General features: G+C 34.9%; 1 protein-coding gene across 1 annotated transcript in view; it reads right to left on the reverse strand.

Moving 5' to 3' along the window:
• LOC150075975 (trafficking kinesin-binding protein 1-like) overlaps window positions 1–26,426 on the reverse strand; it is a gene marked incomplete at its 5' end in the record, with an annotated part of 323,798 nt that overhangs the window by 162,462 nt on the left and 134,910 nt on the right. The window contains 4 exons of the mRNA XM_090387224.1: window positions 801–888; window positions 5,987–6,081; window positions 11,714–11,830; window positions 19,108–19,184. Coding sequence (XP_090243350.1) covers window positions 801–888; window positions 5,987–6,081; window positions 11,714–11,830; window positions 19,108–19,184 — 377 coding nt within the window. The remainder of the gene's footprint in view (window positions 1–800; window positions 889–5,986; window positions 6,082–11,713; window positions 11,831–19,107; window positions 19,185–26,426) is intronic.

The raw sequence follows: 26,426 nt of genomic DNA on the forward strand, positions 1-26,426 counted from the left end.
GCTAATATAATGATACATAACGAACAAAAAAAAAAAAAAAACGCTTCTATCAAAATTGACAAATTTCTTAAATATCCAATGTCCCTGTGCAGTGATAAGGCAATCCTGCTTACAGAGGATCACGTTATGCATGCTATTACTATTCCATACACGAGTCAAACTATAAGAGCATTAAAACTACATGCTGTCAGCATGTAGTGTTTGAAAGAAAAGTAGGTGGTTCATAGAGTAAAATGAGCTAGGACCCATGCTTATTGTACAAGAAACTTTTGGTATCCTCTGTAGAAACAACTTAGTGGGAAACTGTTATGTCAAGTAAAAATAAGTTATACAGAAGACAATAAGTCAGCTGATGGAAATAACAGAATTACCATTCATCTTCATACTCTGACCCTTTCGTAGTGAAGTAGAGATAAAGGTAAACAATTATGATTATAGCCAAACTGTCACATTTTTAGCAAACTATGGAATCAACTGTAACTAAATAACCTAGGAAAAGCAGAGACCTACAGGATTACGTTCCAATCATATTCACAGCACGTTTTGTGGTTATCTTCATAATGAAAATAGGTAGAAATAATAAGCACAAATGACAGAAATATTATACTAGATAATATTTAAATAAAAAAAAGTATTGTTTAATATTTTAAATAAAGTATTGTTTAAAATATTAAATAATACTTTTAACATTTCTTGGAACACTATTCAAACATCTCTTATATCCTTTTAATTTAAAACTTTGATTTTCTGGGAGAAGTCATTTTAAATATTTAGTTTTTCCTGCCCTACTCACAATATACCTCTGTTCTAAGCTGCAAGTTCTCTTCCTGTAACGAGCTGATTTTCTTGTTAAGCACATCCCAGTTGACAACAAATCCCTTTTCTCTGCTAAAAGAGATTTGAAAAGAAATCAATTAAAAACTTGGCTTTATATTTAGAAAACTAATGTGATATAATTACTTCAAGGATTTGAATACAGGCAACCCCCGTATAACATGTTACTTCTACAACACGGTTTCGCTCTAACACGATTGATAAATTGCAACAATCCTCACACAACACGGTACTTATATAACCTGGTTTCAGTCTAACACGGTTTAAGAAATGTGGGAAATCTTGCATAACACGGTATTTTTGAGCTTTTGTGCTGGAAAAACCATATTGATAGATGATATTATGATAGATGTAATTTTCAATGTTTCCATTCCTTTTTGTGAATCCCTGCTGTTTACTCACTAATCATTATCGCCTTTGTGATTTTTCCAAAACACATTTCTGGAGGTCACTACCAATAAAACAATAAAAACAATTTGCAGTTTCCGGTTTATTGGTCTTTTCTGTTAGTGTAATCAATTATAAAAGGGTAGTAAACTATCTTCTTGTATTTGCTATAGTACCAATAGTTGGAATTCTGTGGGTTTTCATGTTATTATGGTGAAATGTGTCATAAAAAACATAAATAAATTTTTGGAAACTCATTACTCCGTGTCTCACTTGTGCATGCCAATGTTCTTTGTTATTGATTGCTTATCTTTTTTACTGTTTTAAATTTAACCCCTCCCAAATGTCAGTGAATATAAATATCAACTAAGCTATGTACATAAGCGTAAATTTATTTTTACTTTGCTAACTGGAAAAATATTCTTCCAATTTTCACATATCATTTAACTTTGTTAATTGGTAAGGTAATAAAGTTAAATTTGTGCTTTATATCTTTAAAGCAGGGGTTCACTGTATTTTGTTGGGAAATTCCTGGGGTAGGAGGTTCTGTTCCATTGAATTTGTGCTTGTTTGAGACCATAAAAAATTGTGACTTCAAAGCACACAGTTCATGACTTTTAAAGAGAGCAGAAGGTACACGAAATCTAGATGCTGCAGAAGAGATTGTGCGTAGCAGCGGTGAAGAAGAAGAAAATTACATGAATGTACATTATGTGACATATAAGTATCACAGTTTGTAAGGTAAAACTGTTTGTTCAGTTAATACCATTTAAGTTACTACTATTATAAAAATAAAATTAAAATATTAATTTATTACTAGTATATAAAAATTAAGTTTCTGATAGTTATAAAAAAAAAAGGGGGGGGGGGTATTTTTGTTAGCTTTTGGAGCATAATCCCGCTTTTTGTACTGATTCTTAGTCCCGTATAACACGGTTTCGCATTACACAAAATTTTGAAGGAATCAAACTACTGTGTTATATTAGGATTACCTGTACTGACAAATACATACTTTTTTGTTCTGAATATGTTTTTTTTTTTTACTATTTGAGTTTTACTTAAATCTGAAAAAGTGATGGATCAGACAGGTTTTTTTTAACCATGTAAAGGGTGCCTTAAAAAAAAAAATGTCCACAGGCAAGTCCAGCATTAGGGAAAGCAAGCAAGCAAGGACCTATACAAATTCCATACAGCTGCATTTGTTACCATGATACCTTAGAGACAGTGATGTAAAGAAGAAAGAAAACTATGGCTTTACTCGGCACAGAAGTTAACTACATAACATAAATCTAATAAAATTCAATTTCTGATAATTATTTCAAACCATAGTGTATATCTTTCTAAGGAGAAAAAACATTTTAAATAATGACATCGTAACTGCTTGTCACTGTGGCCTGTTATAAGCTATCGCATTTTGACGATGTCAACATTTTGTCAGATTGTGATAAGATACCCACACGGTGTCATATCACAATTATATATCTCATAAATAGCAAGTGTAAGCTTAATATTTTGATTGTGTGTGTGTGTGTGTGTGTGTGTGTGTGTGTGTGTGTGTGTGTGTGTGTGTGTGTGTGTGTGTGCGCGCGCGCGCTTTTTTTTTTTTTTTCACTTTAAAAAATTTAAAAGCATTCCAACTACACAATAAAAAAATTTGTTTTTAGATATATGCTCGTAATTCTAAAATGGACAGTTTTTAGTATATATATATATATATAAGCATGCAAATTTGAATTTTATTTATCACATTCGGAAAAACTGTTCATTTTAAAGAGCAAAAATCTGGGAATTGCTATTGATCAATCCTTTATCTATAAAACATTTGGGACAAGCATAGTTCAAGAACCCCAATTTCAAATGTACTGTAAAAGCTAACATTTCAATTGATATCTCACCAAACTTTCATAACACTTTCATATATCACATTATTTTTTAACATAATCTTCATGCACCCTATTTCAACTTAACTGTCTATAAACTCATGAGCCAAAACATAGTGGACCACCCCTATCTCTACAAGTGGACACATTGCCTAGGAGTGATGGCACAGATAGTTCCTGTCAGTTTTTCAGTACAAAGTATATGCAATGGGGAAAGGGGAGGATCTGACAGAGTTTGAATGGGAGAATGATTTGCAGCACTAGGAAGGCATCTCAGCAACCGCAGGTATTGTCAGCTGTTCGAGAGCCACCACAGTGACATCAGTGAACAGCATGGCATACAAAGTGACAGTAGTGGTAGTGCCTGTCAGTTCATCAGTACCAAAGTACCTGATAGTGAAGGTGTAGTGAGAATGGTCCAAGGAGGAACAAGTGACCATACAATGTGCCAGAATGGGTAGACCATCAATGGTTGACAGTTGAAGTAACCAGGGGTTGGCAACATGCTGTTTGGGACAACAGAAAGCTCATAATCCCTCAATTAATAGCAGAGTACAACCAGGACACACAGAGAAATGTTTCCAAGCACATCATCCAGCAGGTGTAGTTGGGAATAGGCCTAAAGGGTAAATGACCTGTTTGTGTACCCACATTAAGCACCCATCATCAACACCACTACCAACAGTAGGTATGGGAACACTGGATAACTCATAGATCAAGGCTCTACCTCCATCATTCTAATAGAAATGGTACATATTTGACAGCAAGAAGGTGAACAGCTGCAACTGGACTGCACAGTTGGACAAAAGCAGGCTGGCAGCAGTGTTATCATGGTTTGGGGGATGCTTTCGTGGACATCACTGGATCACTTCATCCCCACTGAACGCACCCTCACACTCACGGCCAGATCCTACCTCACCATTATTACAGACCAAGTTTTTCCCTTCATGACGACTGTATATCCAGATGGCAAAGGACTCTTTCAACAAGACAATGCCATGTGTCACGAGGCCTGCATTTTGCAGGGATGGTTGGAGGATCATGTTCAAGTATTTCATGTGCTCCCCTGACCACCAAATTCCCAACATCAATTCCGTTGAACATCTGCAAGGTGCAGCCCAACACACAATTAGGTAAGTGGACATAAATGTTTTGGTGTGTGTGTGTGTGTGTGTGTGTGTAAACTTTATATTAGAAAATAATGAAATAACAAGAAAGAATTAACTAATCTTTTCCCTTATTTCACTCCTCCAGCTCTCTCTCATTATTCCTTCACTATTTTTGTCTTACCAATTTCTTATCATTATTCCCTCATTCATTCCTTCACTTTCACTCCCTTCTTACCTCATCCTCTTTTTTTCAACCAATCTTCTCTCTATGGTTTATTTATTTACCTAGCTCTCCTATTTCAATTATTTTATTCTTGTTCCCCATTATCTTTCTCTTTCACTATTTTTGTCTAACTAATCTCTTCCTATTCTTACTCCATCCTTATTACCTTTCTATTTCTCTCCACTCTTCCATCTATCTTCATTCCTCTGCCATTAAACTCCCCCCACCACACACACAGAGTTGGCTTCACATTAGCAACACCTACTTGATATCTCATGGGCCAACTTTTACCCATAACACAGCCCATATGCATCTTGGCATGGACTCCACAAGGTGTTGCACAATGCATACGGTAACATTTGCACATTGTCAGGTGGACAGTTGTCACATAAAATATCATTTTCCAGTAGGTCTCAAACATGCTCAATTGGGTTGAGATCAGGTGAGCTGAGAATCCATGGGAGGATAGAGAATTCATTGTTGTGTTCTTGAAACAAGATAGCAACCTGCCAGGGTTTGTGGTATGTCACATTATCTTGTTCATAAATGCCAAAATGTCAGGATACACTGTCATCATGAACGGAGTGTACTTTGTTGGCAATGACAATAAAGGTATTCCCATCAAGACATTGATTAATGGTGATCGGAGGACACAGCATATGCCTGAAAACTGCCCCCAAACCATAACACCACTGCCTCCATCCTGTCAACAGTGCATCCAGGTGCCATGGCTGCCTCGTTTTCTCCAAATATGGATACACCCATCAGCATGATAGAGTTGGAAACAGGATTCATCAGGCCAGGTGACAGATTTCCACATGTTGGTGATCCAGTGCTGATATGCCATTTCAAGGTGGTTTCTTGTGTTTTGCAGCGAGCATGGTACTCATGATGGCTGTCAACTACTGCAGTCTATATAAGCTAATGTCTGGTGCATAGTCCATGTCGATATTGGTCTTGCTATTCCTATGTTTTACTGGGTGGGTCAGCTGGGCTACTGTGCTGCATCATTGCTGTGGTACGAGACACGACACGATGCTTATCATGGGCATCACCCACATGTGACCGTTGGTTCTTCAATCACTGTTGAGCTAGCCATAGTAGACTTGTATCACCACAGAATAGGACCTGCAATTCCACATCCATTCTGTGGAATGGATGTGGAATTGCAGGTGGATGTGGAATGATTGTGGGGGCACCTGCACATCTTGCCCCCACAATCATTCCACATCCAAAGTGAGAAAGATCTAGACACTGACCAATTCTTTCTTGCAGACACCCAAAAGCTAATCACCATATGTACAAACTGTGAACTTATATCAGCTGTTCCCAACGTTGAGCCTTCACCAGAGTTAAGATCAGTCCAAAGCTAACTCAGTGTGTATGTGTGTATATATCTGGCTTGATGCTTTTCTGGTTTTGTAAATCCCTCTGGTTTCTGTTATGGGGTGCTCTTTAATTATACCGTTTACAATTATTAAACAATATTATCACTTCTCACCAAAATTAATTTAATCATATCATCTCAAATAAAGAAAAGTCTGGTGACTTACAGAGGAGATCCGGCTTCAGAATCTGTGTCCAAGTCTTGACTATAAATTTGTAAGAGCCCATTTTTCATTGATAAATCATGCCTTAATTGAGTAACCTGAAAGACAAAAGGAAATGGCTAATCTTTATTTTGAATACAGCTTCATAGAAGAAATATCAGAATGAATATTACAATGCAGGTAGCTGGCAAAATTAGGTACTAACTTTGTTCCTATTATTTTTCTTCAATTATATGCTTTAAAGATCAATTTCTGTTTGGCAGGTGAAAACCACTTTTCAGGTGATTAATTTTGCTATTCCTGCCTGAAATCTGACTAATTCTGTACTAGATAAACTCTTTTAATATGTTCTTGCTGTCACTGATGGACGAATTCCATCAAAGGAACTACAATTAATGCATCTAGGGATTATTTGTTTATTTTTATATATATATATATATATATATATATATATATATATATATATAAAGAAATACAATGACTGTTACACTCAGAGAGAGACAGAGAGAGAGAGAAAGAGAGACAATATCCATCTGGGGATTTTTAAAAGCAATATATGAATGTAGAACCTTAAAAAGGCTTGCAATAAAGGCTTTTGCAATATCACAAGTACAATATCTTTAAGGTTCTAGCATTTCTGTACTTCTGCAAAGAAGTTTTAAATTTAAAATGTTTAGATTTTACATATTATGGTTCAACCAGCATATCTGATCACTGACTAAAACAAAGATGGTCAAGTTTACTGAAAAAAAATTTATTATACAGTGTGAAGATATATACAGTAAGTTACTTACACACATTCTAAGTAAAAAATGTTATGTCAAGATAGGCCCTAGTCTAAAAAATTGTGGAGCTATGGACGGAGAAAAATAATAAAACAGTAGACAATAAATAAGAATACACAAAAAATGTTTAGCCATACCAGGTACTTTTCCGCTTATTCTTATTTATTATCATTCAAAACTTTAGTCCTTTTTTTTAAAATTCAAACCCCCATAACTCCACAACCAATTTAAAATCAGACCCATGCTGATAACACATTTTCATTCTGAATGACCTCAAAAATCACATCCTGAAGTCATGCACATTCCTGATGACCTATCCTGTGTGCATGCACACACTTTATTCATTTACCATTAAAAACATAGAGACACAGAAGTCAATTAGTGAAACTGACCTTAAAGTCAGAAATGTTCAAAATGTCCTTCACACATCACTGACAATGACACAACAGATCAAGACATTCACATTGGCATGTTGGTTCCACCTCACAGCTGAGCTCTTTTAAATGAGCATGGTTTCCCGGCATTTAATTTTTTTTTTTTTTTTTTTTTTAATCAATGGCTTTCCTACTGTCATATATGGTATTCTTGGGCTCAGTACATATCCACTGATAGTACCATTCAAAATTCATGCCAATGAATGATATGCATTGTCATAATTAGTGGAATGCAGTAGTTTTGATACATAAGATTTCCACTTTGTATAACACCAGTCTCGAGAAAACACTGTTACTAAGACTTTCTAGAGGATTCAGTGAGAGCTTGGAATGTCCTCCAGAGCTGATTCACCATCAGTTAACTTGAGCTATTCCTCATGTGTCCCCCAAGTGCACGCTTTGCACTGTTCTGTTTGCCTCAAACTTACTACACAACCTTGAAGTGTTGATGAATCAGTTTCAAGTCATTTCTCTTACTTCTTTGTACCTCATACTATTAGATTTCCAACAGCTTAAGATAAGGAGATTTTGGGCATGAAAAATACAGTCCATTATAAACTATAAAACCAGAAAAAAAAAAATAATAATAATAAATAAAAATTCTCACTGCTCTTAATTCAAGACGTATAATCACAATGAACATATAAATTATTTTGGCTTAAACACCTTGAAAATAAACAGCAAGAAATTTACTAATTCAAGTTTTCACCATCTGGCATACTCCGGTGGACGAGGGATGCTTACAACTTGAGAAGCACTGCAGCAACACAATTTTCAAATAATAAACTGACACTGATTGACTAATAAATTACTAAAATACCAATTGAATAAGTTACCTAAAATCATATGAAACATTACAGAACAATGTAAGTGAATGGATAAAGCGTAGCATGCTCTTATGAAGAAAGCTTAAGTTTTGAAAATTGCAGAATATGGAGACTAGGCACCTGAAAGGTGATCTGACTGAGGTGTATAAGGCCTTGAATGTGTTGGGCAGGCTGAATGCTGATAGGATTCTTTCTCTTGCTCAGATTACGAACCTGAGGGGGCATAAATTCAAATCGAGGAAAGAAATCTGTCTTTAGCCAGCGGGTAGTTGATTGCTGGAACAAACTTCCATCTGTCATTGTGGAAGTTGATAGCTAAAATAAATTCAAGGAAGAACTGGACAAACTTTTATAGAGAATGGATGTGTGAAATGAGATTTTCTTTTTTTTTTTGGCTGATACTGTAAGCTTACTTTCTTGCATCAGATGCCTCTACTAATGTTAATGCTAATATTTCCAATCAGAAGTTAAAATTTCAATAAGAAATACTGATATTACAGTAAAACTACAACTTTGACAGCCCCACATCTGTCACAAATTTCGCCGGATAGATTATAATTAATAAATCCTACATAGGCTGTAAAGAAAAACACATTGTTTTATTTTTTAAATTAAATAACTATTGCTTTTATGATTATGATATTTTAATTTTAAAGTATCACTGTGTATAGTATCACTGACCAGAATAGAAAAAAATTCAAAGAATAATACTACATGTGGCTGCTTTATAAACTTCTAGAGGCAGCAGTGTGAAAAATCTTCTCATGAAACCACTTAGGATAAGAATTTTTTAAAATCTGCCTATTTTGAATATGACATTTTGTTTCAGAGTCCTTATGGCAGGTAACCATCATGGCCTCTTTCTCAGCATTGGAAAACTTCAAAACAAACTGTTCAATATCTGGATAATTTACACTTCTCAATTGTTTCTTACCGCTAAGGGATATTCAGTAGTTCTGCTTGCTTTGAAATTGCATTCTTATTTAACAGATATGTTGAGAGTACATTAAGAGGAACAGAGACTTCTTGTGACCTATTTCCACAGTGTGAATGACTTCATTTATATCTGCAATTGACAGTGCATTTGGTTTTTCTCTTTGCTAAAGCTTTCAGAAAAGTGTACATATGTCTACTGAAATGCAAAATCAAAACAGGCTGAATATAAAATGTGTCAGCAATGTTCTGTATTCATACGACAACATCATGTAACTTTCTCTAAGTATTTATAGTATTGTAACTTTGATCTTACAAAGCACTCCAAATCTGTTGAAACAGTTTATGTTAAAATGATATTTAACATACCAGTCTGATGAATTCAATAGAAATGCTTTCTGTGGCTTTGAGGATATTGCAGAAACTGAGAATTATAATATTATGGCACGATGCTTTTTGGCATCTAAGCTTCCTTCTTTGATGTGAATCTGAATGCACAGATACGCGTGCCCTTATATGTTTGTGTTAGATTGTGCACCACTGATACTCTTATGAGTAAGAGTGCTGACTGACTACATTAGTATATTTATTCCAGAAATGGCTACTTCCAATTCTGCTTGGTGGTAATGGTGGCAGAGTTGAATTTGAACATGCTATGCTATTTACAGCATTTATCAAATCAAGAGATGATCAGATATGGGATGGATATGTTTCAATTCCTATTGAACTCAAAGTGGTAGTGCTTGAATAAACATTGCTTCCAACAATTTTCTGATAGAAACGTGAAACCCCCAATGATTTGCCCCCTTGAAGTTGACATTATGACTAGTACTTCAAGTGTGATCAGTCATAGCTGGCTTGTGAAAACTGAGCTTTGATTTTCTTTCACACAGATCTTCTAATCTCCTGAATATCTCTTCTATACCTAAGCCTTCACTACTGAGCCTATATAATCCATCAAATGTCATATGCTCTATGGATCCCTGTTATATGCTCTATGGATCCCTGTTATATGCTCTATGGTACATGTTCTGACATAAAAGAACAGAATAAAAAGGCAATGGCTGTGAGTTGAGCATTCGGAATGTGCTGGTTGACAGACAAATCAGATAGTGTGGATGGTGTCTAGTAGAAAACAGCATGTCACTAGTTCATGTCTGATCTTGTCAATTTCTTAATACAACTAACTAAAGCAGAGGTTGCAAACCCATGCCATGCATCCCCAGAGTGGCACGCGGAATTCAAAGTGTCCCAAAAAAATTTCAAACTTCGAAACATCACTCCAGGGATCCACTTTGTTTAAATATTTTTCAAACATATAAAGATATAGCACTGATCTTGAAACTGATGAGAACACAGACCTTCAGAGCCTTCAAATACTATGTCTGAACGTCAATTGAGTCAACTATTGAACAATTTTCTTCAAGATTTGTTAAGTTTGCAGACAGTGTAAAACTAGCCGAACTGAACCTGAAAATGTTTCAGTGGATCGACCTGGATGATTTTGAGATGCAACTGATTGATTTTCAGAGCAGCTCAATTTGGATGCAAAAATGTATGGCACTCAGAGTTGATTTAGAAAATATTGAAAGGAAACTATTAGTGATGGGATTAGCAAAGAAAACTGCAGAAAATGAGGTATTAAAAGTTTAGAATTACATTCCTAAAACTTTTGTCGGTTTAAAAAAATCTCAACGGCATTACGAACAGTTTTCTCATCAACATATTCTTGTAAGTCATTCTTCTCATTTGGAAAATATTTAAACAAAGTGGATCCCTGAAGTGATGTTTCGAAGTTTGAAATTTTTTTGGGACATTTTGTTAAGTCTAGTCTTATGGATGAAACTACTGCTGCATGCTCTAAAAATTACAAAGTATAAGCCTGATGTAAAGTATCTGTTGTCAATGGTGCAGCAACAGAAGTCTCACTAATATTTAATATGTTTAATAAGATTTGATGTTTTATATTTATAATATGAGAAGTTTATCATTTTATATTAAATTTGCCCTGTAAGCTGAAAGTTACATTTTTTATGAATTATTTTATTTTAAATACCTTTATTAAAACATCTTTGAAATAATATCTTTCATTTCATTTTATTTTTATTACGCTTTTTTCAAGTAAAACATGTATGCGAAAAAATAATGAGATACTGTGCAAAATTCTGAGGGGCATGCAAGGGTAGTTTTTTTTAAAAGGATTCAGCCAATTTTGGCACACACCCTTAAAAAGTTTTGCCCCCCCCCCCGAACTAAAGTCTCCCTGTTTTTAATGGCAGATGTTTTCTTTTCTTTACTTTTTTTTTTTTCTTGGATGACGTGGGGTCCACGAACTTGATACATATTTAAGTAGGTTGGTTGATTGGCTATGAAATTTGTATCAAAAGCATAAAAAAAATAAAAAAAAAAGTGCTTGCCTTTTAGTATTTAGTAAATCAGATATTAAAATCAACGAGACAAATACTTTCAAATACTCTCTACTATACAGAAAGGGAAATGATCTCTGATGGCAGACTTCTAAATACCATCTTAAAATTAAATATGTTACACGGTTAAGCATAACCATGTAATGCTCCCCTATCCTCAAATAATAACCATGTTTAATTTTATAGAAAGCTAACATACTTACACAAGGTAAGAGCCTTTAGCACTTTTTGGTATATGCTAAATAATGACCCAGGTCTAATTTTATAGAAAGCTAATATACTTATATAAAGTAAGAACATCAGCTATGAAAATATCAATACTTACTGTATCATTGGCTATGACAAGTTCTTGTTCTAACTGCTCATTTCTTTGGCGGAGGATTTTATTTTGCTCTAGCAATGACTGGCCAATACGTGCAGCAAGTTCAAGATCTCGTTCTTTCTACAAAACAAAAGGACATAGCACAAATGAAATTATGGGAATGTGTTTTTCATTCCCCTTCCCCATAATAAAAAAGGTTGTTATTTTCAGATTTTATATATTTTAATTCAGGGCTATACTACCCCTATAATAGGACTTTATTATATTACATGGATTGGCAGCCTTTAAATGGTTCTGTTCCTGTTCATTCTAGTAAGGGGGTTTGGGAGCCTAGTTCCCTCTGATGTAGATTTTGATGCCAGTGTTCTTTGAAATGGAGAGGGGATCTATTTATTAGTTTACAAAAATGATGCAGTAATTCTATCAAGTATCTACCAAGCTTCCATGAACTTTGTTCTTCTGATATCACCAATAAAGACTATGTCAGACTGTTGCAAGTCTGTTCTTGGGTTCTTGAAAATGCAGTAGTAGGAAGCATCACTGCCAGCCAACTCTTCCTATCTCGTGGCTCTGTAATGTTCCCCTATCCTCAACTCCAGAAACTGGGGTTTAGGAGAGCATTTCAATAGCTTTGCCCAATATACTCATATCTGTCCTTGACTTCTTGATGGTGGGGAAGACACAGAAAATATTCCTGAGTAGAATGCCTTCATGTTGGTTATACCCATTAGAAAACACAATTGAACTCCTCCAGGCTGCAATTCCAAAGGGGCTCCTCTGATGGTCAATTCTTTGACAACTCCTGTTTTAAAACTGGTTGCATTGAAAGCTAAGAATGGATATGGTGTCCATTTACTTTAAGCAGATTGTGCTGATGATTCTGTTGTCTTGGAACAAGCACATCAAGGAATGAGAAGGTGTGATTTATTTCTAGTTCCAGAGTGTAAGTGATGACTGGGTGGAATTGTCCTAAAGTCTCCCTAGTGTGGTTTCAAATATTTAGAACAGTATCAATGTATCAGCAAAGTATCTAGAAATGGAAGCAAATTTTAAATCTGCCATCAAGATACCTCTACATGAGGATGGAAGTTGGGTTCCCATGCTAGGCTCTTCTTTCAGATATTGAACTTGCCCTGAAACTAGAAATAGGCCTGCCTGGCTAATACAAAGGACAAGGCCCAAGATGCTTTAGAAAGAAGTTGAACGAGCTGCTGATACATTCATGTTTTGATCAAATTTGAAACTAGAATAGCTTTGGCATCTGTAGGAGAAATTCTGGGAAATAATGACTATTCCAAAGCTGAGTAATGTGCCCCGTATTATACAGAAATCTGTTTGAGCCTCAAATCAGGCATTTGGATTTTTGAGAGTGAGAATGTCTTTCAATAGAATAAATGCTTTACAGTACACTGCTATAATTATTGCTAACTACAGTGGCATTCTAGCATGTTTTTTTCACAAGCATTAATGTTTTGACAATTTATAGAGAGAGAGAGAGAGAGAGAGAGAGAGAGAGAGAGAGAGAGAGAGAGTGAGAGAGAGAGAGAGAGAGAGAGAGAGAGAGAGAGAGAGAGAGAGAGAGAGAGAGAGAGCACATCAAATTATTGGGAATGATGTTCCCAACAGGTCTGTTCAATCTCTCTAGAATTGAAAAGCTGTTTGAGCTTTATATTCTAGATCAGTGGTTTTCAACCGGTGTGACGCAACAACATTCCAGGGGTGCCACATAATAACTTATTGCAAAATTCATATTAAAATTTGCCTTCGCAGCACGTGCAACTACACATGTGCACCTAGCATACAGATCACGTCGATGGATGACCTCTGATGATGACACTGAAATTGTGAAAGACACCGCAATGGTATTTCATTTTGGTCGCTTTTTCACTTCTTATCTTTATTTTAATCTCCAGTCCATTTCTTCCTCTTTTTCATATATCGCTCCCAGTGTATACCGTATTTTCATTAGACTTAAACCAATTAAATCTACTTTACACGTTCTACTTACAATATTATATATATTCACATTATGGCTGCATGGTACATTTTGCTAATGCAGTGTCCCTGATCCATAAGCTATATTACTATTATTATTATCCTTTTTGTACAGGCACTTCCCCCCCATATTAATTAGCTTCTTAGTACCATTATTCGTTACTATATATATATATAGAGAGAGAGAGAGAGAGAGAGAGAGAAATCGAATCTAACAGGCAGAAAATTGAGTAGGGGTGCCGCAAAATAAAATAAATTACTTAGGGGTGCTGTTATTAAAAAAAGGTTGAAACCACTGTTCTAGATGTCATAAATTAAATTAGAATGTGTTAGAGTTAAGGTAATCATAATAAAATCAGAGCTGTTCATTATGAATCTTTCCTATATAGTTAACAATGAATCAGGAATAGTAAATAACAGTTCTACAGCAATTGTGCAATGCTGTTTGGAAAAAAACAGAAAAGTGAGATTTAGGGAATTGGCACTTTCCATTCAAGAATTTCTTCTGAGCTTCCCCCTCCTGAGAGGGGTCACAGATTTTCAATGAGAGAAAATTATTCAGAATGCAACACAAGAACTAGCAGTAATTTCACAAGCCTATCAGGAATATGTTCAAGTTGCAGAAACACTGGAATTAGTGTATAGTGTCAGGAACACCACTTCAAAGATTCATCCTTATGTCCAGTAAGCATAATTTTCCACACAGTTTGGTCCCAGAATTCTTTTGTTTATACCAGACATATAATACAAGGTTTCCACAAAGTACTTGTGCTTTTGAAACTTCAATAACTTAGGTTCTGTACAGGATAAAAACAATTTGTAAAGTGTATTGGAAAGGTAATTTATTCTAGTTTTTATGCACAAAAATAATTAATTAATCTACTCTAACTTTATGAATTGTTTTTATCCTGTATAGAACCTATAATTAATTAATTTACTCTAACTTTGTTTTTTAATTTTTTTATGATAACCCTATAGGAGATGGCTTCAACAGAAAAGAAAGTGAACTGCTTCCTCTGACTAGCAGAGCTTAAGTCAATATCAGCAGTTATAAGAAAATTTATAACACATTATGCGAAGGAAGCATTGCACAAAAATTCAATTTCAAACTTAATTAAAAAATTTAGACTGTTTTGCTAATGATAAGCTGCAAACTGGTAGGCCCAGGTTAAATGAGAACACTGTGGCAGCTGTCAGGAAATCTTTTCAGCAAAGCCCAGACAAATCACTAAGATAGGTATCTGTAGAACTGTGTTCCTAAAACAACAGTAAGCAAAATTCTTAGAGTGAAATTGAATAGGTGACCTTACAAGATTTAAGTGCATCAAATGTTGCTGGAAGAGGACTACCATGCAAGATGAATTTAATGAAAACATTGAAAAAGGCATCTTATTTCTTGACAATCTAATGTTCGGTAAGCAATATTTTTTTTATTATTATTATCATCATCTGTTTATTCAATTATATATTCAAAATCACCTGTTTATTCAATTATACAGTGGATTCCGGTTATTTGGGCCACCGGTTAATTGGGTCAGCCGTTTATTTGGGGCAAATCTTAAAACACAGAAACCAATCAAGAAAATAGCCAGGATTTACTTCGCTTAATTGGGACAGCATGGCGTTTAATCAGGGCAGGAGACCGCAGCACTGGAGATTACCCTACGATTGTCTCCGACGGTACCACATGGTTCGGTCGAAATTCTGGAGGTAACAACCATAAATAGATAAAAACAATTAGCAATCACCTGTTTATTGGACTTTTCTGTTAGTGAAATCTATCATAAACGGACAGTAAACTCGATCTTACTGAATTTGCGATAACACCGACAGCTGGAATTCTGTGGGTTATCATGGTGATATGTGCTTACACTTCCATGAAATCTTCAATCATATAAAAAATTAATTTTCAAAATCTTCTCTTCATTCCTATTTTTAAAGCTTTGTATGTAACTCGTTACTCTGTTCTCACTTGCGCGTATTGTGTTACTTGCAACTTGTGCGTTCTGTGTTCTTTGTTATTGATTGCTTATCTTTTTACTGTTTTAAATTTTAATCCCCACCCACAAATGTCAGTGAACAGAAATGTCAACTAGCTCGTATGTAAATATTACAGTAAGTATTAATTATTCCGATTATCACGTATCATTTAATTTTTTAATTGGTAAGGTAATAAAGGGTATATTTGTGCTTAATATATCTTTGCTTTTATAGCCTGTGGATAATATTCCTCCTATTTTCGCTAATTAGAATCGCTGTTTAATAGAAATAAAATTCAATTCACAAACGTGATCACAATGACCGGCGCTTACTGCACATCGTATAGCGAACGGTACTTTACTATGTTGAGTTCGTTGTAACGTGATTTGATTGTAAAGTGAACCAATTGTAAAGGGGGGGGTACCGTTGTATTTTTAACTATTTACGTGAAACTTCGGATAATTGGGGCAGCCGCTTAATCGGGCCAAAATGCACTAGTCCCGATGTGTCCCAAATAACTGGAATGGACTGTATATTCATCTGTTTATTCAAGAATAACTGCCCAAAACAATTGTGTTTTGGGCAATTATTCTTGCCCTTCTTTAATGGCTGCAGCAGGATTCTCTTTGTCTACATTTCAACAATTAGAACATTTCTGCATGTCAATGCGTGTAGGTTTTTAGTATTTTGTAAATATGCAAATGCAAATTTTGTACATAGTTTAATTTCTGCAGCCATTAAAGAAGGCTAAATGAATCACCCAAGATGTATACAGCTAATATAAATTCCAAATTACAGTTTGTTTTACACAATGAAATGACAATGAAAAGAGAGAGAATTCAAGTTGTTAGAAGGAAAGGAATTATAAGTAAAATCAAAGAAATAGAAATACATACTTGTACCTTCAAGAAGTGCAGCACCTGGGCAAACATCCTGTAAAGAGATGGAAGGTGTACCCAGGATATTTCTCAATGATATTTACAGTCAAAAGCAAACTTGAATTTAATCTCTGAGGAATGCTAAGGAGTCAGATTTCTGTAAAATAAGTTATATAATGATCTCAGAGAACAGTTTGTTAGAAAAGCTAGTGAGGTTAAAGGAGGAGAGGACTCCAGAAGATGGTGGTATATATTCAGTTATACATAAAAAGGCTGCATATGAGCGTATCAAACCACTGCAAATATTGGCGCCTCTGTAGCAGGAGCAGCAGTGCGTAGCACACACACTTCTAGATTAGACCGGGGTTCGAGCCCATGACCACCAAATACGGAGGATGCAGAAAGGTCAGGGAATGACCACCGCATATCCCTGGAGCAATATGGCCTTAGCTGCTAATGCTCCTAAAAAAAAAAAAAAAAACAAATAACAAATAACTGCAAATATTAATGAGAGCATCATTAGACTCCACAAAGACACCCTTGAATGGAAAAGTGCAAAGGTCTCCCCAATACATAAAAGTGGGGCTAAAGAAGAGTTGGGTACTATAGGCCACAGAGTTTGACTTCTATGGTAGGGAAGATCATGGATTAAGAATGAAATTCAGAACCATCTCGACAGAATGGTATCATGAATTGATCCAAGCATGGGTTTGTTAAGGAAAGGCGACACCTAACCAGTCTGGAAAGTTACTATGATTTGGTCATTACATAGTTGGATGCAGGTAACAATTTTGACATTATATACCTCGACTTTAGTTTAGTAAAGTTTTTGTTATTATGCCTTATGAAAGGCCACTATATAAGCTAAGACCTAGAAGCAACTACTCATAACATCTTATGCTGCATTGCAGTTTGGCAAAAGATAAATAGGAGACAGAGGATTGTCGCAAATGGTCAGGTCAGTCTTCAGAGTAGACCAGTGTAACAAACAACTGGGGTCCTTTAGGGATAGGCATTGGGTTCCCTCCTATTTCTAATTTTTATAAATGATATTAACAAGGCTATCCAAGGTAAGCTGTCAAAGTCTGCTGATGATTTTAAGGAAGAAAAGGTAGTTAACAATTCAAGCCAGGGCATGACACTTTAAAAAGACTTAGATCAGTTGAACATTCAGTCTGAAAAATGGCAACTAGAGTTTAATGCATTTAAGTGTATACATTCGGGGAACAGAAATCCTGGAGTCCCATATAAGCTGAGAGGGAGGAGGCTAAAAGTAGTTCAAGACAAGTGTTGCAATTCAGCCCAATGTAAAATTTGCCATGCAGCATAAACAAGTGACCAGGAAAGCATATGATGTCGTATCCATGGTTTATAGGACCATTGCTAATAGGAAGAAGAGCAGCATTATACCTCTATACAAACTGAGTCAGGAACAGGAGTGAAATAGTACACACTCTTTGAGTAGACCAGGGTTCAAGCCCGATTGCTAAATATGGTCAATCCGCCAACCTGCATTGGACTAGGTTGGAAAATTATGGTCCATTTCCCTCAACATCCAACTGTTGAGGAGGCTTCCATCCTGCAATGGATTGATAATAGTTGCAGTTTACTTTTTTTTTTTTTTTTTTTTTACAAGACAATGCTTAGACTGCAATTAGAGTATTGCATTCAGGTCACAAGTCAACAGACTACACCAAAAGACACGGAACTTCTGAAGAGGATTCAAAGAAAGACAACTACTAGATTAGTGATGAGTGAAAATTGATGTACATATGGTGAATGGCTTAGAAGAGGTAGTGTACAAAGTTTGACAACTACACATCTAGCTGTCTAGACACCAAGGCATATAAAGCACTGAAAGGGCTGAGTAAAATGAATGAGGTAGGTCTGTTCTCTCTCATACGCAGGATAAGATCAGGGGGACAAAATATAAAATCTCAGGGAATAACATATGACTGGATCCATGAAGTTCACACATGGTCAGCAGGTTGTCAAACAGTAGAATAAGTTGCCTCCCAATGCGATACAGGTAATGAGTCTTGACTAAGTTCAAAGCAGATTCAGATGGTTACCCTGTGGGAATGGGAATAGTATGATTATTCTATTTTGTTTTACTATTTCATTTTATATTATATATTTATTATTTTTTGCATGATTTCCTTGATATCCATTTCCTTGCATCATTTGGTCTTAGTAACATTAATCAGTAGAATTTCTCAAACAACCAAGTTTTTACATAAAAAGCATTTCTGGCTTACTTAAAGGATTAGAGAAAGACTGCTGGTGGGGAAGAGTAATGATATGAAAATTTCCCAGTCTAAGGCAATTTTTTGCATTAAAAAGATTGAGAAAACAGATGAAGGAAGACGTTGAGGGAGGGTGAAGTGGTCCACTTCTGAAGACCAAAAAAAACTCAAAATGGATGAAATTGACTCAACCAATTAAACATAATGTTGGATGGGCAATGAGTCCAAGTCAGGGACTTGAATCTTTGCTTTAAAGTTTGAAAATTAATTGCCAATTATTGAAATATAATTTTCTTACCTCCTCTAATAAACGTGTCACAGCATCAATATCATTGTATGTTTTGGTCATCTGGCTAAGGCGATCAGCACATAAAACTGTAAAGAATGAAATTTTATTATAGATATTATATAAATTGCAATCAAGAATGCAAGTCATATACAGTGTAACAAAGCCAAAATTAATTCCAATTAACTGTTATAGTTTCAAAATTATTTTGGTTTAGACTATGCTAAAATTATGTATAACAGATATAAATTCTGTTAAATAATAGAATTGCTACAGAAGGAGTATTATTAAAATGCATATTATAATAAATTTATCCAACTTTACGTCATATGGCATTTAAAAAAATTTCACAATTAGACTTCTGTTAAGAGTTTCCTGCAAAATATTCTGATTTTGCACAAGTGCTACTCAATAGCTATGGTGAATAAATTGCAAGTATAAATGGATTTACAGACATGCATGAGGTTGGTGAATGTTATTATTAGCCATATGGTGCAAGGAAGCCTGAGGCTTATGCTGCACCAGCAAGGAAAAAAAAAATTTCCGAGTTACCCTGAGAGAGAGAGAGAGAGAGAGAGAGAGAGAGAGAGAGAGAGAGAGAGAGAGAGAGAGAGAGAGAGAGAGAGAGATATTGTTATTTGATATTTGTTTTTTAGGAGCATTAGCAACTAAGGCCATATTGCTCCAGGGATATGCGGTGGTCATTACCTTTCCGCATCCTCCGTATTTGGTGGGCACGGGCTCGAACCCCAGTCTAATCAAGAAGCGTGTGCTATGCACTGCTGCTGCTCCTGCCCACCTGGCTATGGAGGTGCCAAAGAGAGAAAGAGAGAGAGAGAGAGAGAGAGAGAGAGAGAGAGAGAGAGAGAGAGAGAGAGAGAGAGAAGAATGATGATATCTAGCTCAGAACCCTAGGTGTGCCATGCCCATACTCACCAGATGTGAGCCCCTGGAGCTACGGAGGCAGTTATCTTGCAATGCGATGAACGTTGGCATACGTCCCACTCTATATGCACTCTACATTGTGAACAGCAATGTGCCTGATTCTGACCAGTAACCCATTTGTGTTCCTGCCATTTAACGTTCACCAACCTCATGCATGTGCTCCATTGTCTAATAACATGACCATGCCTGGCATCATTTGATGTTCCATTGTAACATTTTTTGTATATTAATGTCAGCTGATGAAGGTATATAGTAGAGGTATGATTGTAAATAGTTTAGTATTTTGTAAATATTTGTATAGTTTTGTTATTATTTGTATAATAATAACATTATTGTTTGTTGTTTTCATCTGTTTGGTTGCAGCTGACTTTCAGAGGCTTTATGGGTGAGCTTAAATAATAGAATTAAAATTATCTCTGATGAAATATTAATAGAACAGGCAGGATTCAGAAAAGGAAGATCATGTACAGATAATATATTTATATTAAAACAAATAATAGAAAAACGAAAAGAGTTTAATTTAGAAATGCATTTAGCATTTATAGATTATGGAAAAGCATTTGATCAAGTAAACAGACGAAAACTATAGGTCATATTGAGTAATAAAGGATACCTAAAGCATCTTACAAAAATAATACAGTTTATATCAAGGAACAAAAATAGTAATAGATATATGTAATAAACTGACAGAAGAAAGTATAATAAATCAAAGAGTTAGACAGGGATGTAGCTTGTCACCAACGCTGTTTAATATATATATCGAGGATATGATATGTAAATGGAAAGAAGAAATTAATACAGGTATATATTTAAATACAAAGAATAGGATTAATACACTGTTATTTGCAGATGATCAAGTAATTATTCAAGATAGTGAAGATAATTTACAAAGAGCAGTATTTAAATTAAACCAAATAACAGAAGAATATAAAGTTAAAATATCAATGATGAAAACTAGAACAATGACTTTTAAAGGGAAAAATACGGTGAGAACAAAAATAGTTATAGACAAAATGAGTAAAACATTTTAAATATCTAGGATGTGATATAACATATGATGTCAAAGAAGATATGAACCAGAAATTGGCAAAATTTCAAAATATATGTGGAACAATAAAAAGAACTCTGGCTAAGAAAACAAGGAAAGAAACACAATTAAAATTTTACAAAGTAATGGCAATACCAACACTTCTTTACGGTTTTGAAACATGGATACCAAAACAAAGACATTAATAGAATACAAGCTGCAGAAATGAAATTTTTAAGATACGTTAAAGGAGGTACAAAATTAGATAAAATACCAAACGTAAATATTAGAAAGGAATTAAAGATTTACTCAATTAATGGAAAAATTATAGAATATAGAAAAAGATGGAAAGAACATGTAGAAATAATGGAAGATAATAGATTCCCTAAATTAGCTTATACATATAGAGCAAAAGGAAAAAGAGACAGAGGAAGACCAAAGAAAAGATGGGCACACCTCTTCGAGATTGGAACATGCAGATCGCCTAATCCATGAAGGAAGATAAGATAAGCACATGGAAGACTACTCTACAAATTGGAGCAGTATGGCATTAAAGGCAGGTCACTACAATGGATATAAGGATGGTTGAGTGGGAGAAGAGAGAGAATGGTAATCAATGGACACTGCTTTTTACGGCCTAATGTTGTTAGTGGAGTCCCCCAGGATTCGCTGTTGTGACCATTGTTGTTTTGTATATTTATCAATCACATTAATGAATGTATATCAGGCTTAATGTCCAAGTTTGCAGATGATACAAAGGTTGGCAAGGTTGTTAATGACAGTATGCTACCGTAACAAGATGCGTAAAAGTTGGGCAGATGGGCTGAGACGTGACAACTGAAGTTTAACATTTACAAATGCAAAGTACTGCATATCTGTAGCAGTAACCCCAGAGAAATATACCAACTGTGTGGTACACTCAGGGTAGTGGAAAATGAAAAAGACCTGGGGGTAATTGTGCAGTCAGATATGAAATTATCTGAGCAGTGCAGACAGGCTGCCAGAGCAGGTCATGAGGTCTTGTCAATGATATAAAGGGATTTTGCTAGCAGGGATAAGAAGGTAATTATCCCCTTGTATAAGGCAATGGTCAGGCCACACCTTGAGTACTGTGTACAGGTCTGGAGGCCTCATTTTAGGAAGGATGTAAAATTACTGGAATAAGTACAAAGAAGGGCAACAGGACTGGTGTGGGGAACAAAAGGATGCTCTTACCAAGAAAGGCTTAATTTCTGCAAATTGCAGTGTCTGGAGACTATGTGCCTGCGAGGTGATCTGATTGAGGTGTATAAGGCCTTGAATGGTTTCAGCAGGCTCAATGCTGATGGATACTTACTTGGATACTTACCCATCGGTGGGTGGGTAAGTATCCAAGTGATATAGTCTTGGGTACCTACCCACCCACTGAAGAAGGGCCAAACAGCCCTGAAACGGTGCTGTCTGGGTGGTGGTATCCACTGAGAATAAGTAACATTAGTCTTCTCCTTTAGGTGAAGCGTTACTTATTCGAAGTAGTGCAATATCATGGCAACTCTTGAAGCTATTCACAATATGAGATATGACTTAAAACGATGCCGCCTTTGCACTTAACTTATACATAGGATCACCATATCTAAATTTAAAGTGAAGTTTCTTAAATATGTATACACACATACATTTCCCAGCCCAAATATTATAAATTAGTAACCAAATATAAGTATCTTGTAGAACCTCCTTGTTGTTTGGTTGAAACTTTGCTGTACGTTTTTACAACCCCCCACTGGCTTTCCAATCTATCCACTGTACTGAAAGTTTCAGCATTAACATTTAGAATTACTAATCTCCCTCTCTCTCATCCGTTAGCCTTATCAACTCTAAAAACTAACTGAAAATAAGAATAAAATAAAATCCTATTTGTGTAAAGTTTAGTTGCTACTCTACAGAGATCTATGGTAAGTATTTATTTGAATATTTTGTAATTCACTTTCCACTGTAATATGTATTCTTAAAGTTGTAAAAAATTACATCCTCTAATTATCACTTAAAAATGTCAATTATCAATATACAATTAAATTATAATATTATTTAAAGGGCAAATGGTTCTATAAAAAATTTTTAAATTTTCTTTTTTTGAAAATATTTATTTGTAACCTTTCAATTTGTAAATTATAAGATAATATAGGTTTTCTTATATGGTCAGGTTATTATTAATATAGAAAATTATTTTTCTCATTGCAGCATTTATTTGTTCAAAAACTCTGTATAATAATAATTTATGCCATGTTACTTCTGTTATTTTAATATTATGATATGTAATTTTCAGAAGTTAGCTCCCCTCTTTTAATTTGCATAAAAATGAGAATGTTTAGTAATTTGATGCATCATATGCATGGGCTTTATATTTTCACATGGCATAAATTTAATTTCCATAATCTTTAAATGTGGAATTAAGTTTTATTTAAATTTAATGTCTATTCAACAACATGTGTCCATCTCACAACTTGAAGGGAAAAAAAGGTTAATTCTATCTTGTTTTTTGTGTGTGTGGGGGGGGAGAGAAACCACATACATATTAAATGCATTGTTTTCCATTTAATTTTTAAAACTGCTTTTACAGTGCACATTTTCCAATAAGAATATATAGCCAAACCAAGATAAAACTTAGTCAAATGCTAAATAAATATCAAGGTAGTGCCTGCAACAGATATGTTTAAAAAGAAAATAACCACTTTTAAACCATTCACAATTTAGAAATCTTTTTAAAATGATATTTTAAAGGCCTTCCATAATAGAAAAGAAAAGTCTATTCTTTTTATCTTTCTTTTTGCTTGCAGAATATTTCTGAATTTTCTTTTCATCATCGATTACAAACAGTTCACTTTCTTATCCTACAGACCTCTAAAAAGCCTATAGATTTTAAGCATAGTAATAAAAGATAAATTTTATATGTGCAAAATATAGTGCACTTTTATTTTACTCATAACCTCTGTTCTGCTCTGATCAACACTACGAAAATTATCCCAATACAAAAACAGAAAGGGGAAAAAAATCGAAAAAGATATAGCTAGACGTGTATAAAGTAAACATAACCAATCTCTATTAATTATGGTTATCCCAAATAATATAAATTTCTGCTTTTCTAATAAAATTTATTATTACAGTTCAGACCAATAAAAACTAATAAACAATTTTCATACAAAATTTAAAAAATACAGCACGAAAGAAATAATTCTCAACAACCTGTCCAATCAAAGTAATTTAGAATTACCTGTTTGATTAACTATTTTAAATAATTGTGCATAAACCCCCGGTTTACGTTCCCGTACAACTACTGATTCGTCATTCTTGTATTATGCAGTATCAAAAAATAACCTTAAACATATACCTTCGGGTTGCCTGTTAAGGCGTATAAAGGCACGTTCTTCCAGCATCTCAATGTCGTACAAATCTTGCATCCTTCACGCTGCAACATCTTGGTGGTAAACATTTTCGTAGGCAGAAAATACTGAATTTTTACCGTCAAAATATTCCATAGGTACAAAAATATCTATCCATAGAAAACATTTCAAAGTAACCAAAACACTGATTCATCTACCCCGCGAAATGTTTCGTAAGTACGATGAACAGTCCGGAAACACACGTGCTGTTGTTGGCTGTTGCAAATAATCCAATGCCGAACAGCAAAAATACAGCACACAACTCCGTAAGGTGAAACACACCGAAGCGCCCAACTCCATATACTGAGAAGGTTACGTGCCGTAACAACCGGCCGCCAGACGGCAAGATGCGAAAGTGCTGCCAGCGCATAATTGAACGATTGCCTGTACAAAGATGACCCACTCTTTAAATAGAACCTCTGCTCACAATATCTCGGCACTTCTTTTGGATGTAATGAAAAGACCAGCTTTTAGGTAAACACGCAAATGACAGAAGTGCTCTTCCAAGAGTTCGAACAGCGAGGATAGTTACGTATTAGTGAAGTACATTTTACCCCTTCCTTGTTCGCCAAACATGGGCTCTGCACAGGATACAGTAATTCATTAATAAAGGTTCTGGTAGAGTGATGAGCAGCGTCACGTGGCGTTCGATTTGTGTCACGGATAACAATTGTTCAGGATAACGTGCAGACGATACCAAAGCGGAAAGAAAAAATAAAATAAAAAATAAAACAATACACGCACTTTCCTTCTAAGGGATCATTTAATATTTGCTATATTTACGTTGGTAATTTCCCTACTTATCGGTCAGAAAATGCTTTATCTGCTGTATGATAGTACGTGATGAATTGTCAGAATCGATTTCAAATGGCAGGTGACACTGGACGTTGCCCACCCACAAAAAGGGATCAAGCACGATTTCGATACGAACACACTTAAGTCCTTTAACGCTGCATTGTCTTTGTCTTAAGGAAATAAAGATGGCAATCGAGTGCTATTAACATTGCATAAACGGAGCTTAAATATTCAAAATCTATCAGTGGTAGTTGAGATAAGTTAAGCAGGGCATTTAATAATACGTTACTCATATTCTGTATTTTCTTCCATTTCGGGAAAATGCTATTTATTAAATGCAATAGAACGTCCACTACACTTTCAGAAGATATCCGAATTCAAGCAAAACAACAAACATCACGGATAACAATTAATATAATTTACCAATTTACCTATGTACATTTTTTTTAGGGTTACGAAAAAAAAAATACAACCAACTTAGCATTTTATCAACGGATACAATAAACTAATCATAATGCAATGAATTTTTATATATAATTTAAAAAGCTGTGTATGTGTTGGAATAGTTTGACTTGATTAATCTTGTTTCTCTCGCTATAATCATTAATTGAAATTCCGCTGGATGCAAAATTAATTCAACCAAAACACAAAATTTTAGTTAAAAAATTTAAACAATTAACTGTTTGTTTTCACGTGTGCATAATTTTAACTTAAAGTTATGCATTAAATAACCTGCCATCACATAATTCTGGTTAATATTAAAATAAAATTCACTATAAAAATATAAGCTAGGCATTCACTTACACTGTATACACGGACGAAATGTAGTTCGAATCTGTTTAAGACTTTCGTTTAAAAAAAATAATAAGAAAACTGCTGCATGTTTCAACCATAAGTAATTTGCCCACAAAACGAAATCTGGATAACATATATTCTTAAATGGCCACATTATTACGATGGCTTGACTGGCTTCTAAAGAAAGTAGTCTACCAAACACTCCACGATTTCTTGGATTATAAAAATTGCCCCATCGCTCAGTATGTAGTATACCAATATGGTAAACATAAGCCAAATAGCAAAACAAACAAATATAGAAATACTTCTCTCTTTTTTTTTCTCTCTGTTTATATTCTGGGTTAGCCACACAG

The sequence above is a fragment of the Mastigoproctus giganteus genome, chromosome 13 (assembly GCF_048544385.1).
Source record: "Mastigoproctus giganteus isolate SK-2022 chromosome 13, ASM4854438v1, whole genome shotgun sequence".
In the NCBI taxonomy this organism is placed as follows: Eukaryota; Metazoa; Arthropoda; class Arachnida; order Uropygi; family Thelyphonidae; genus Mastigoproctus; species Mastigoproctus giganteus.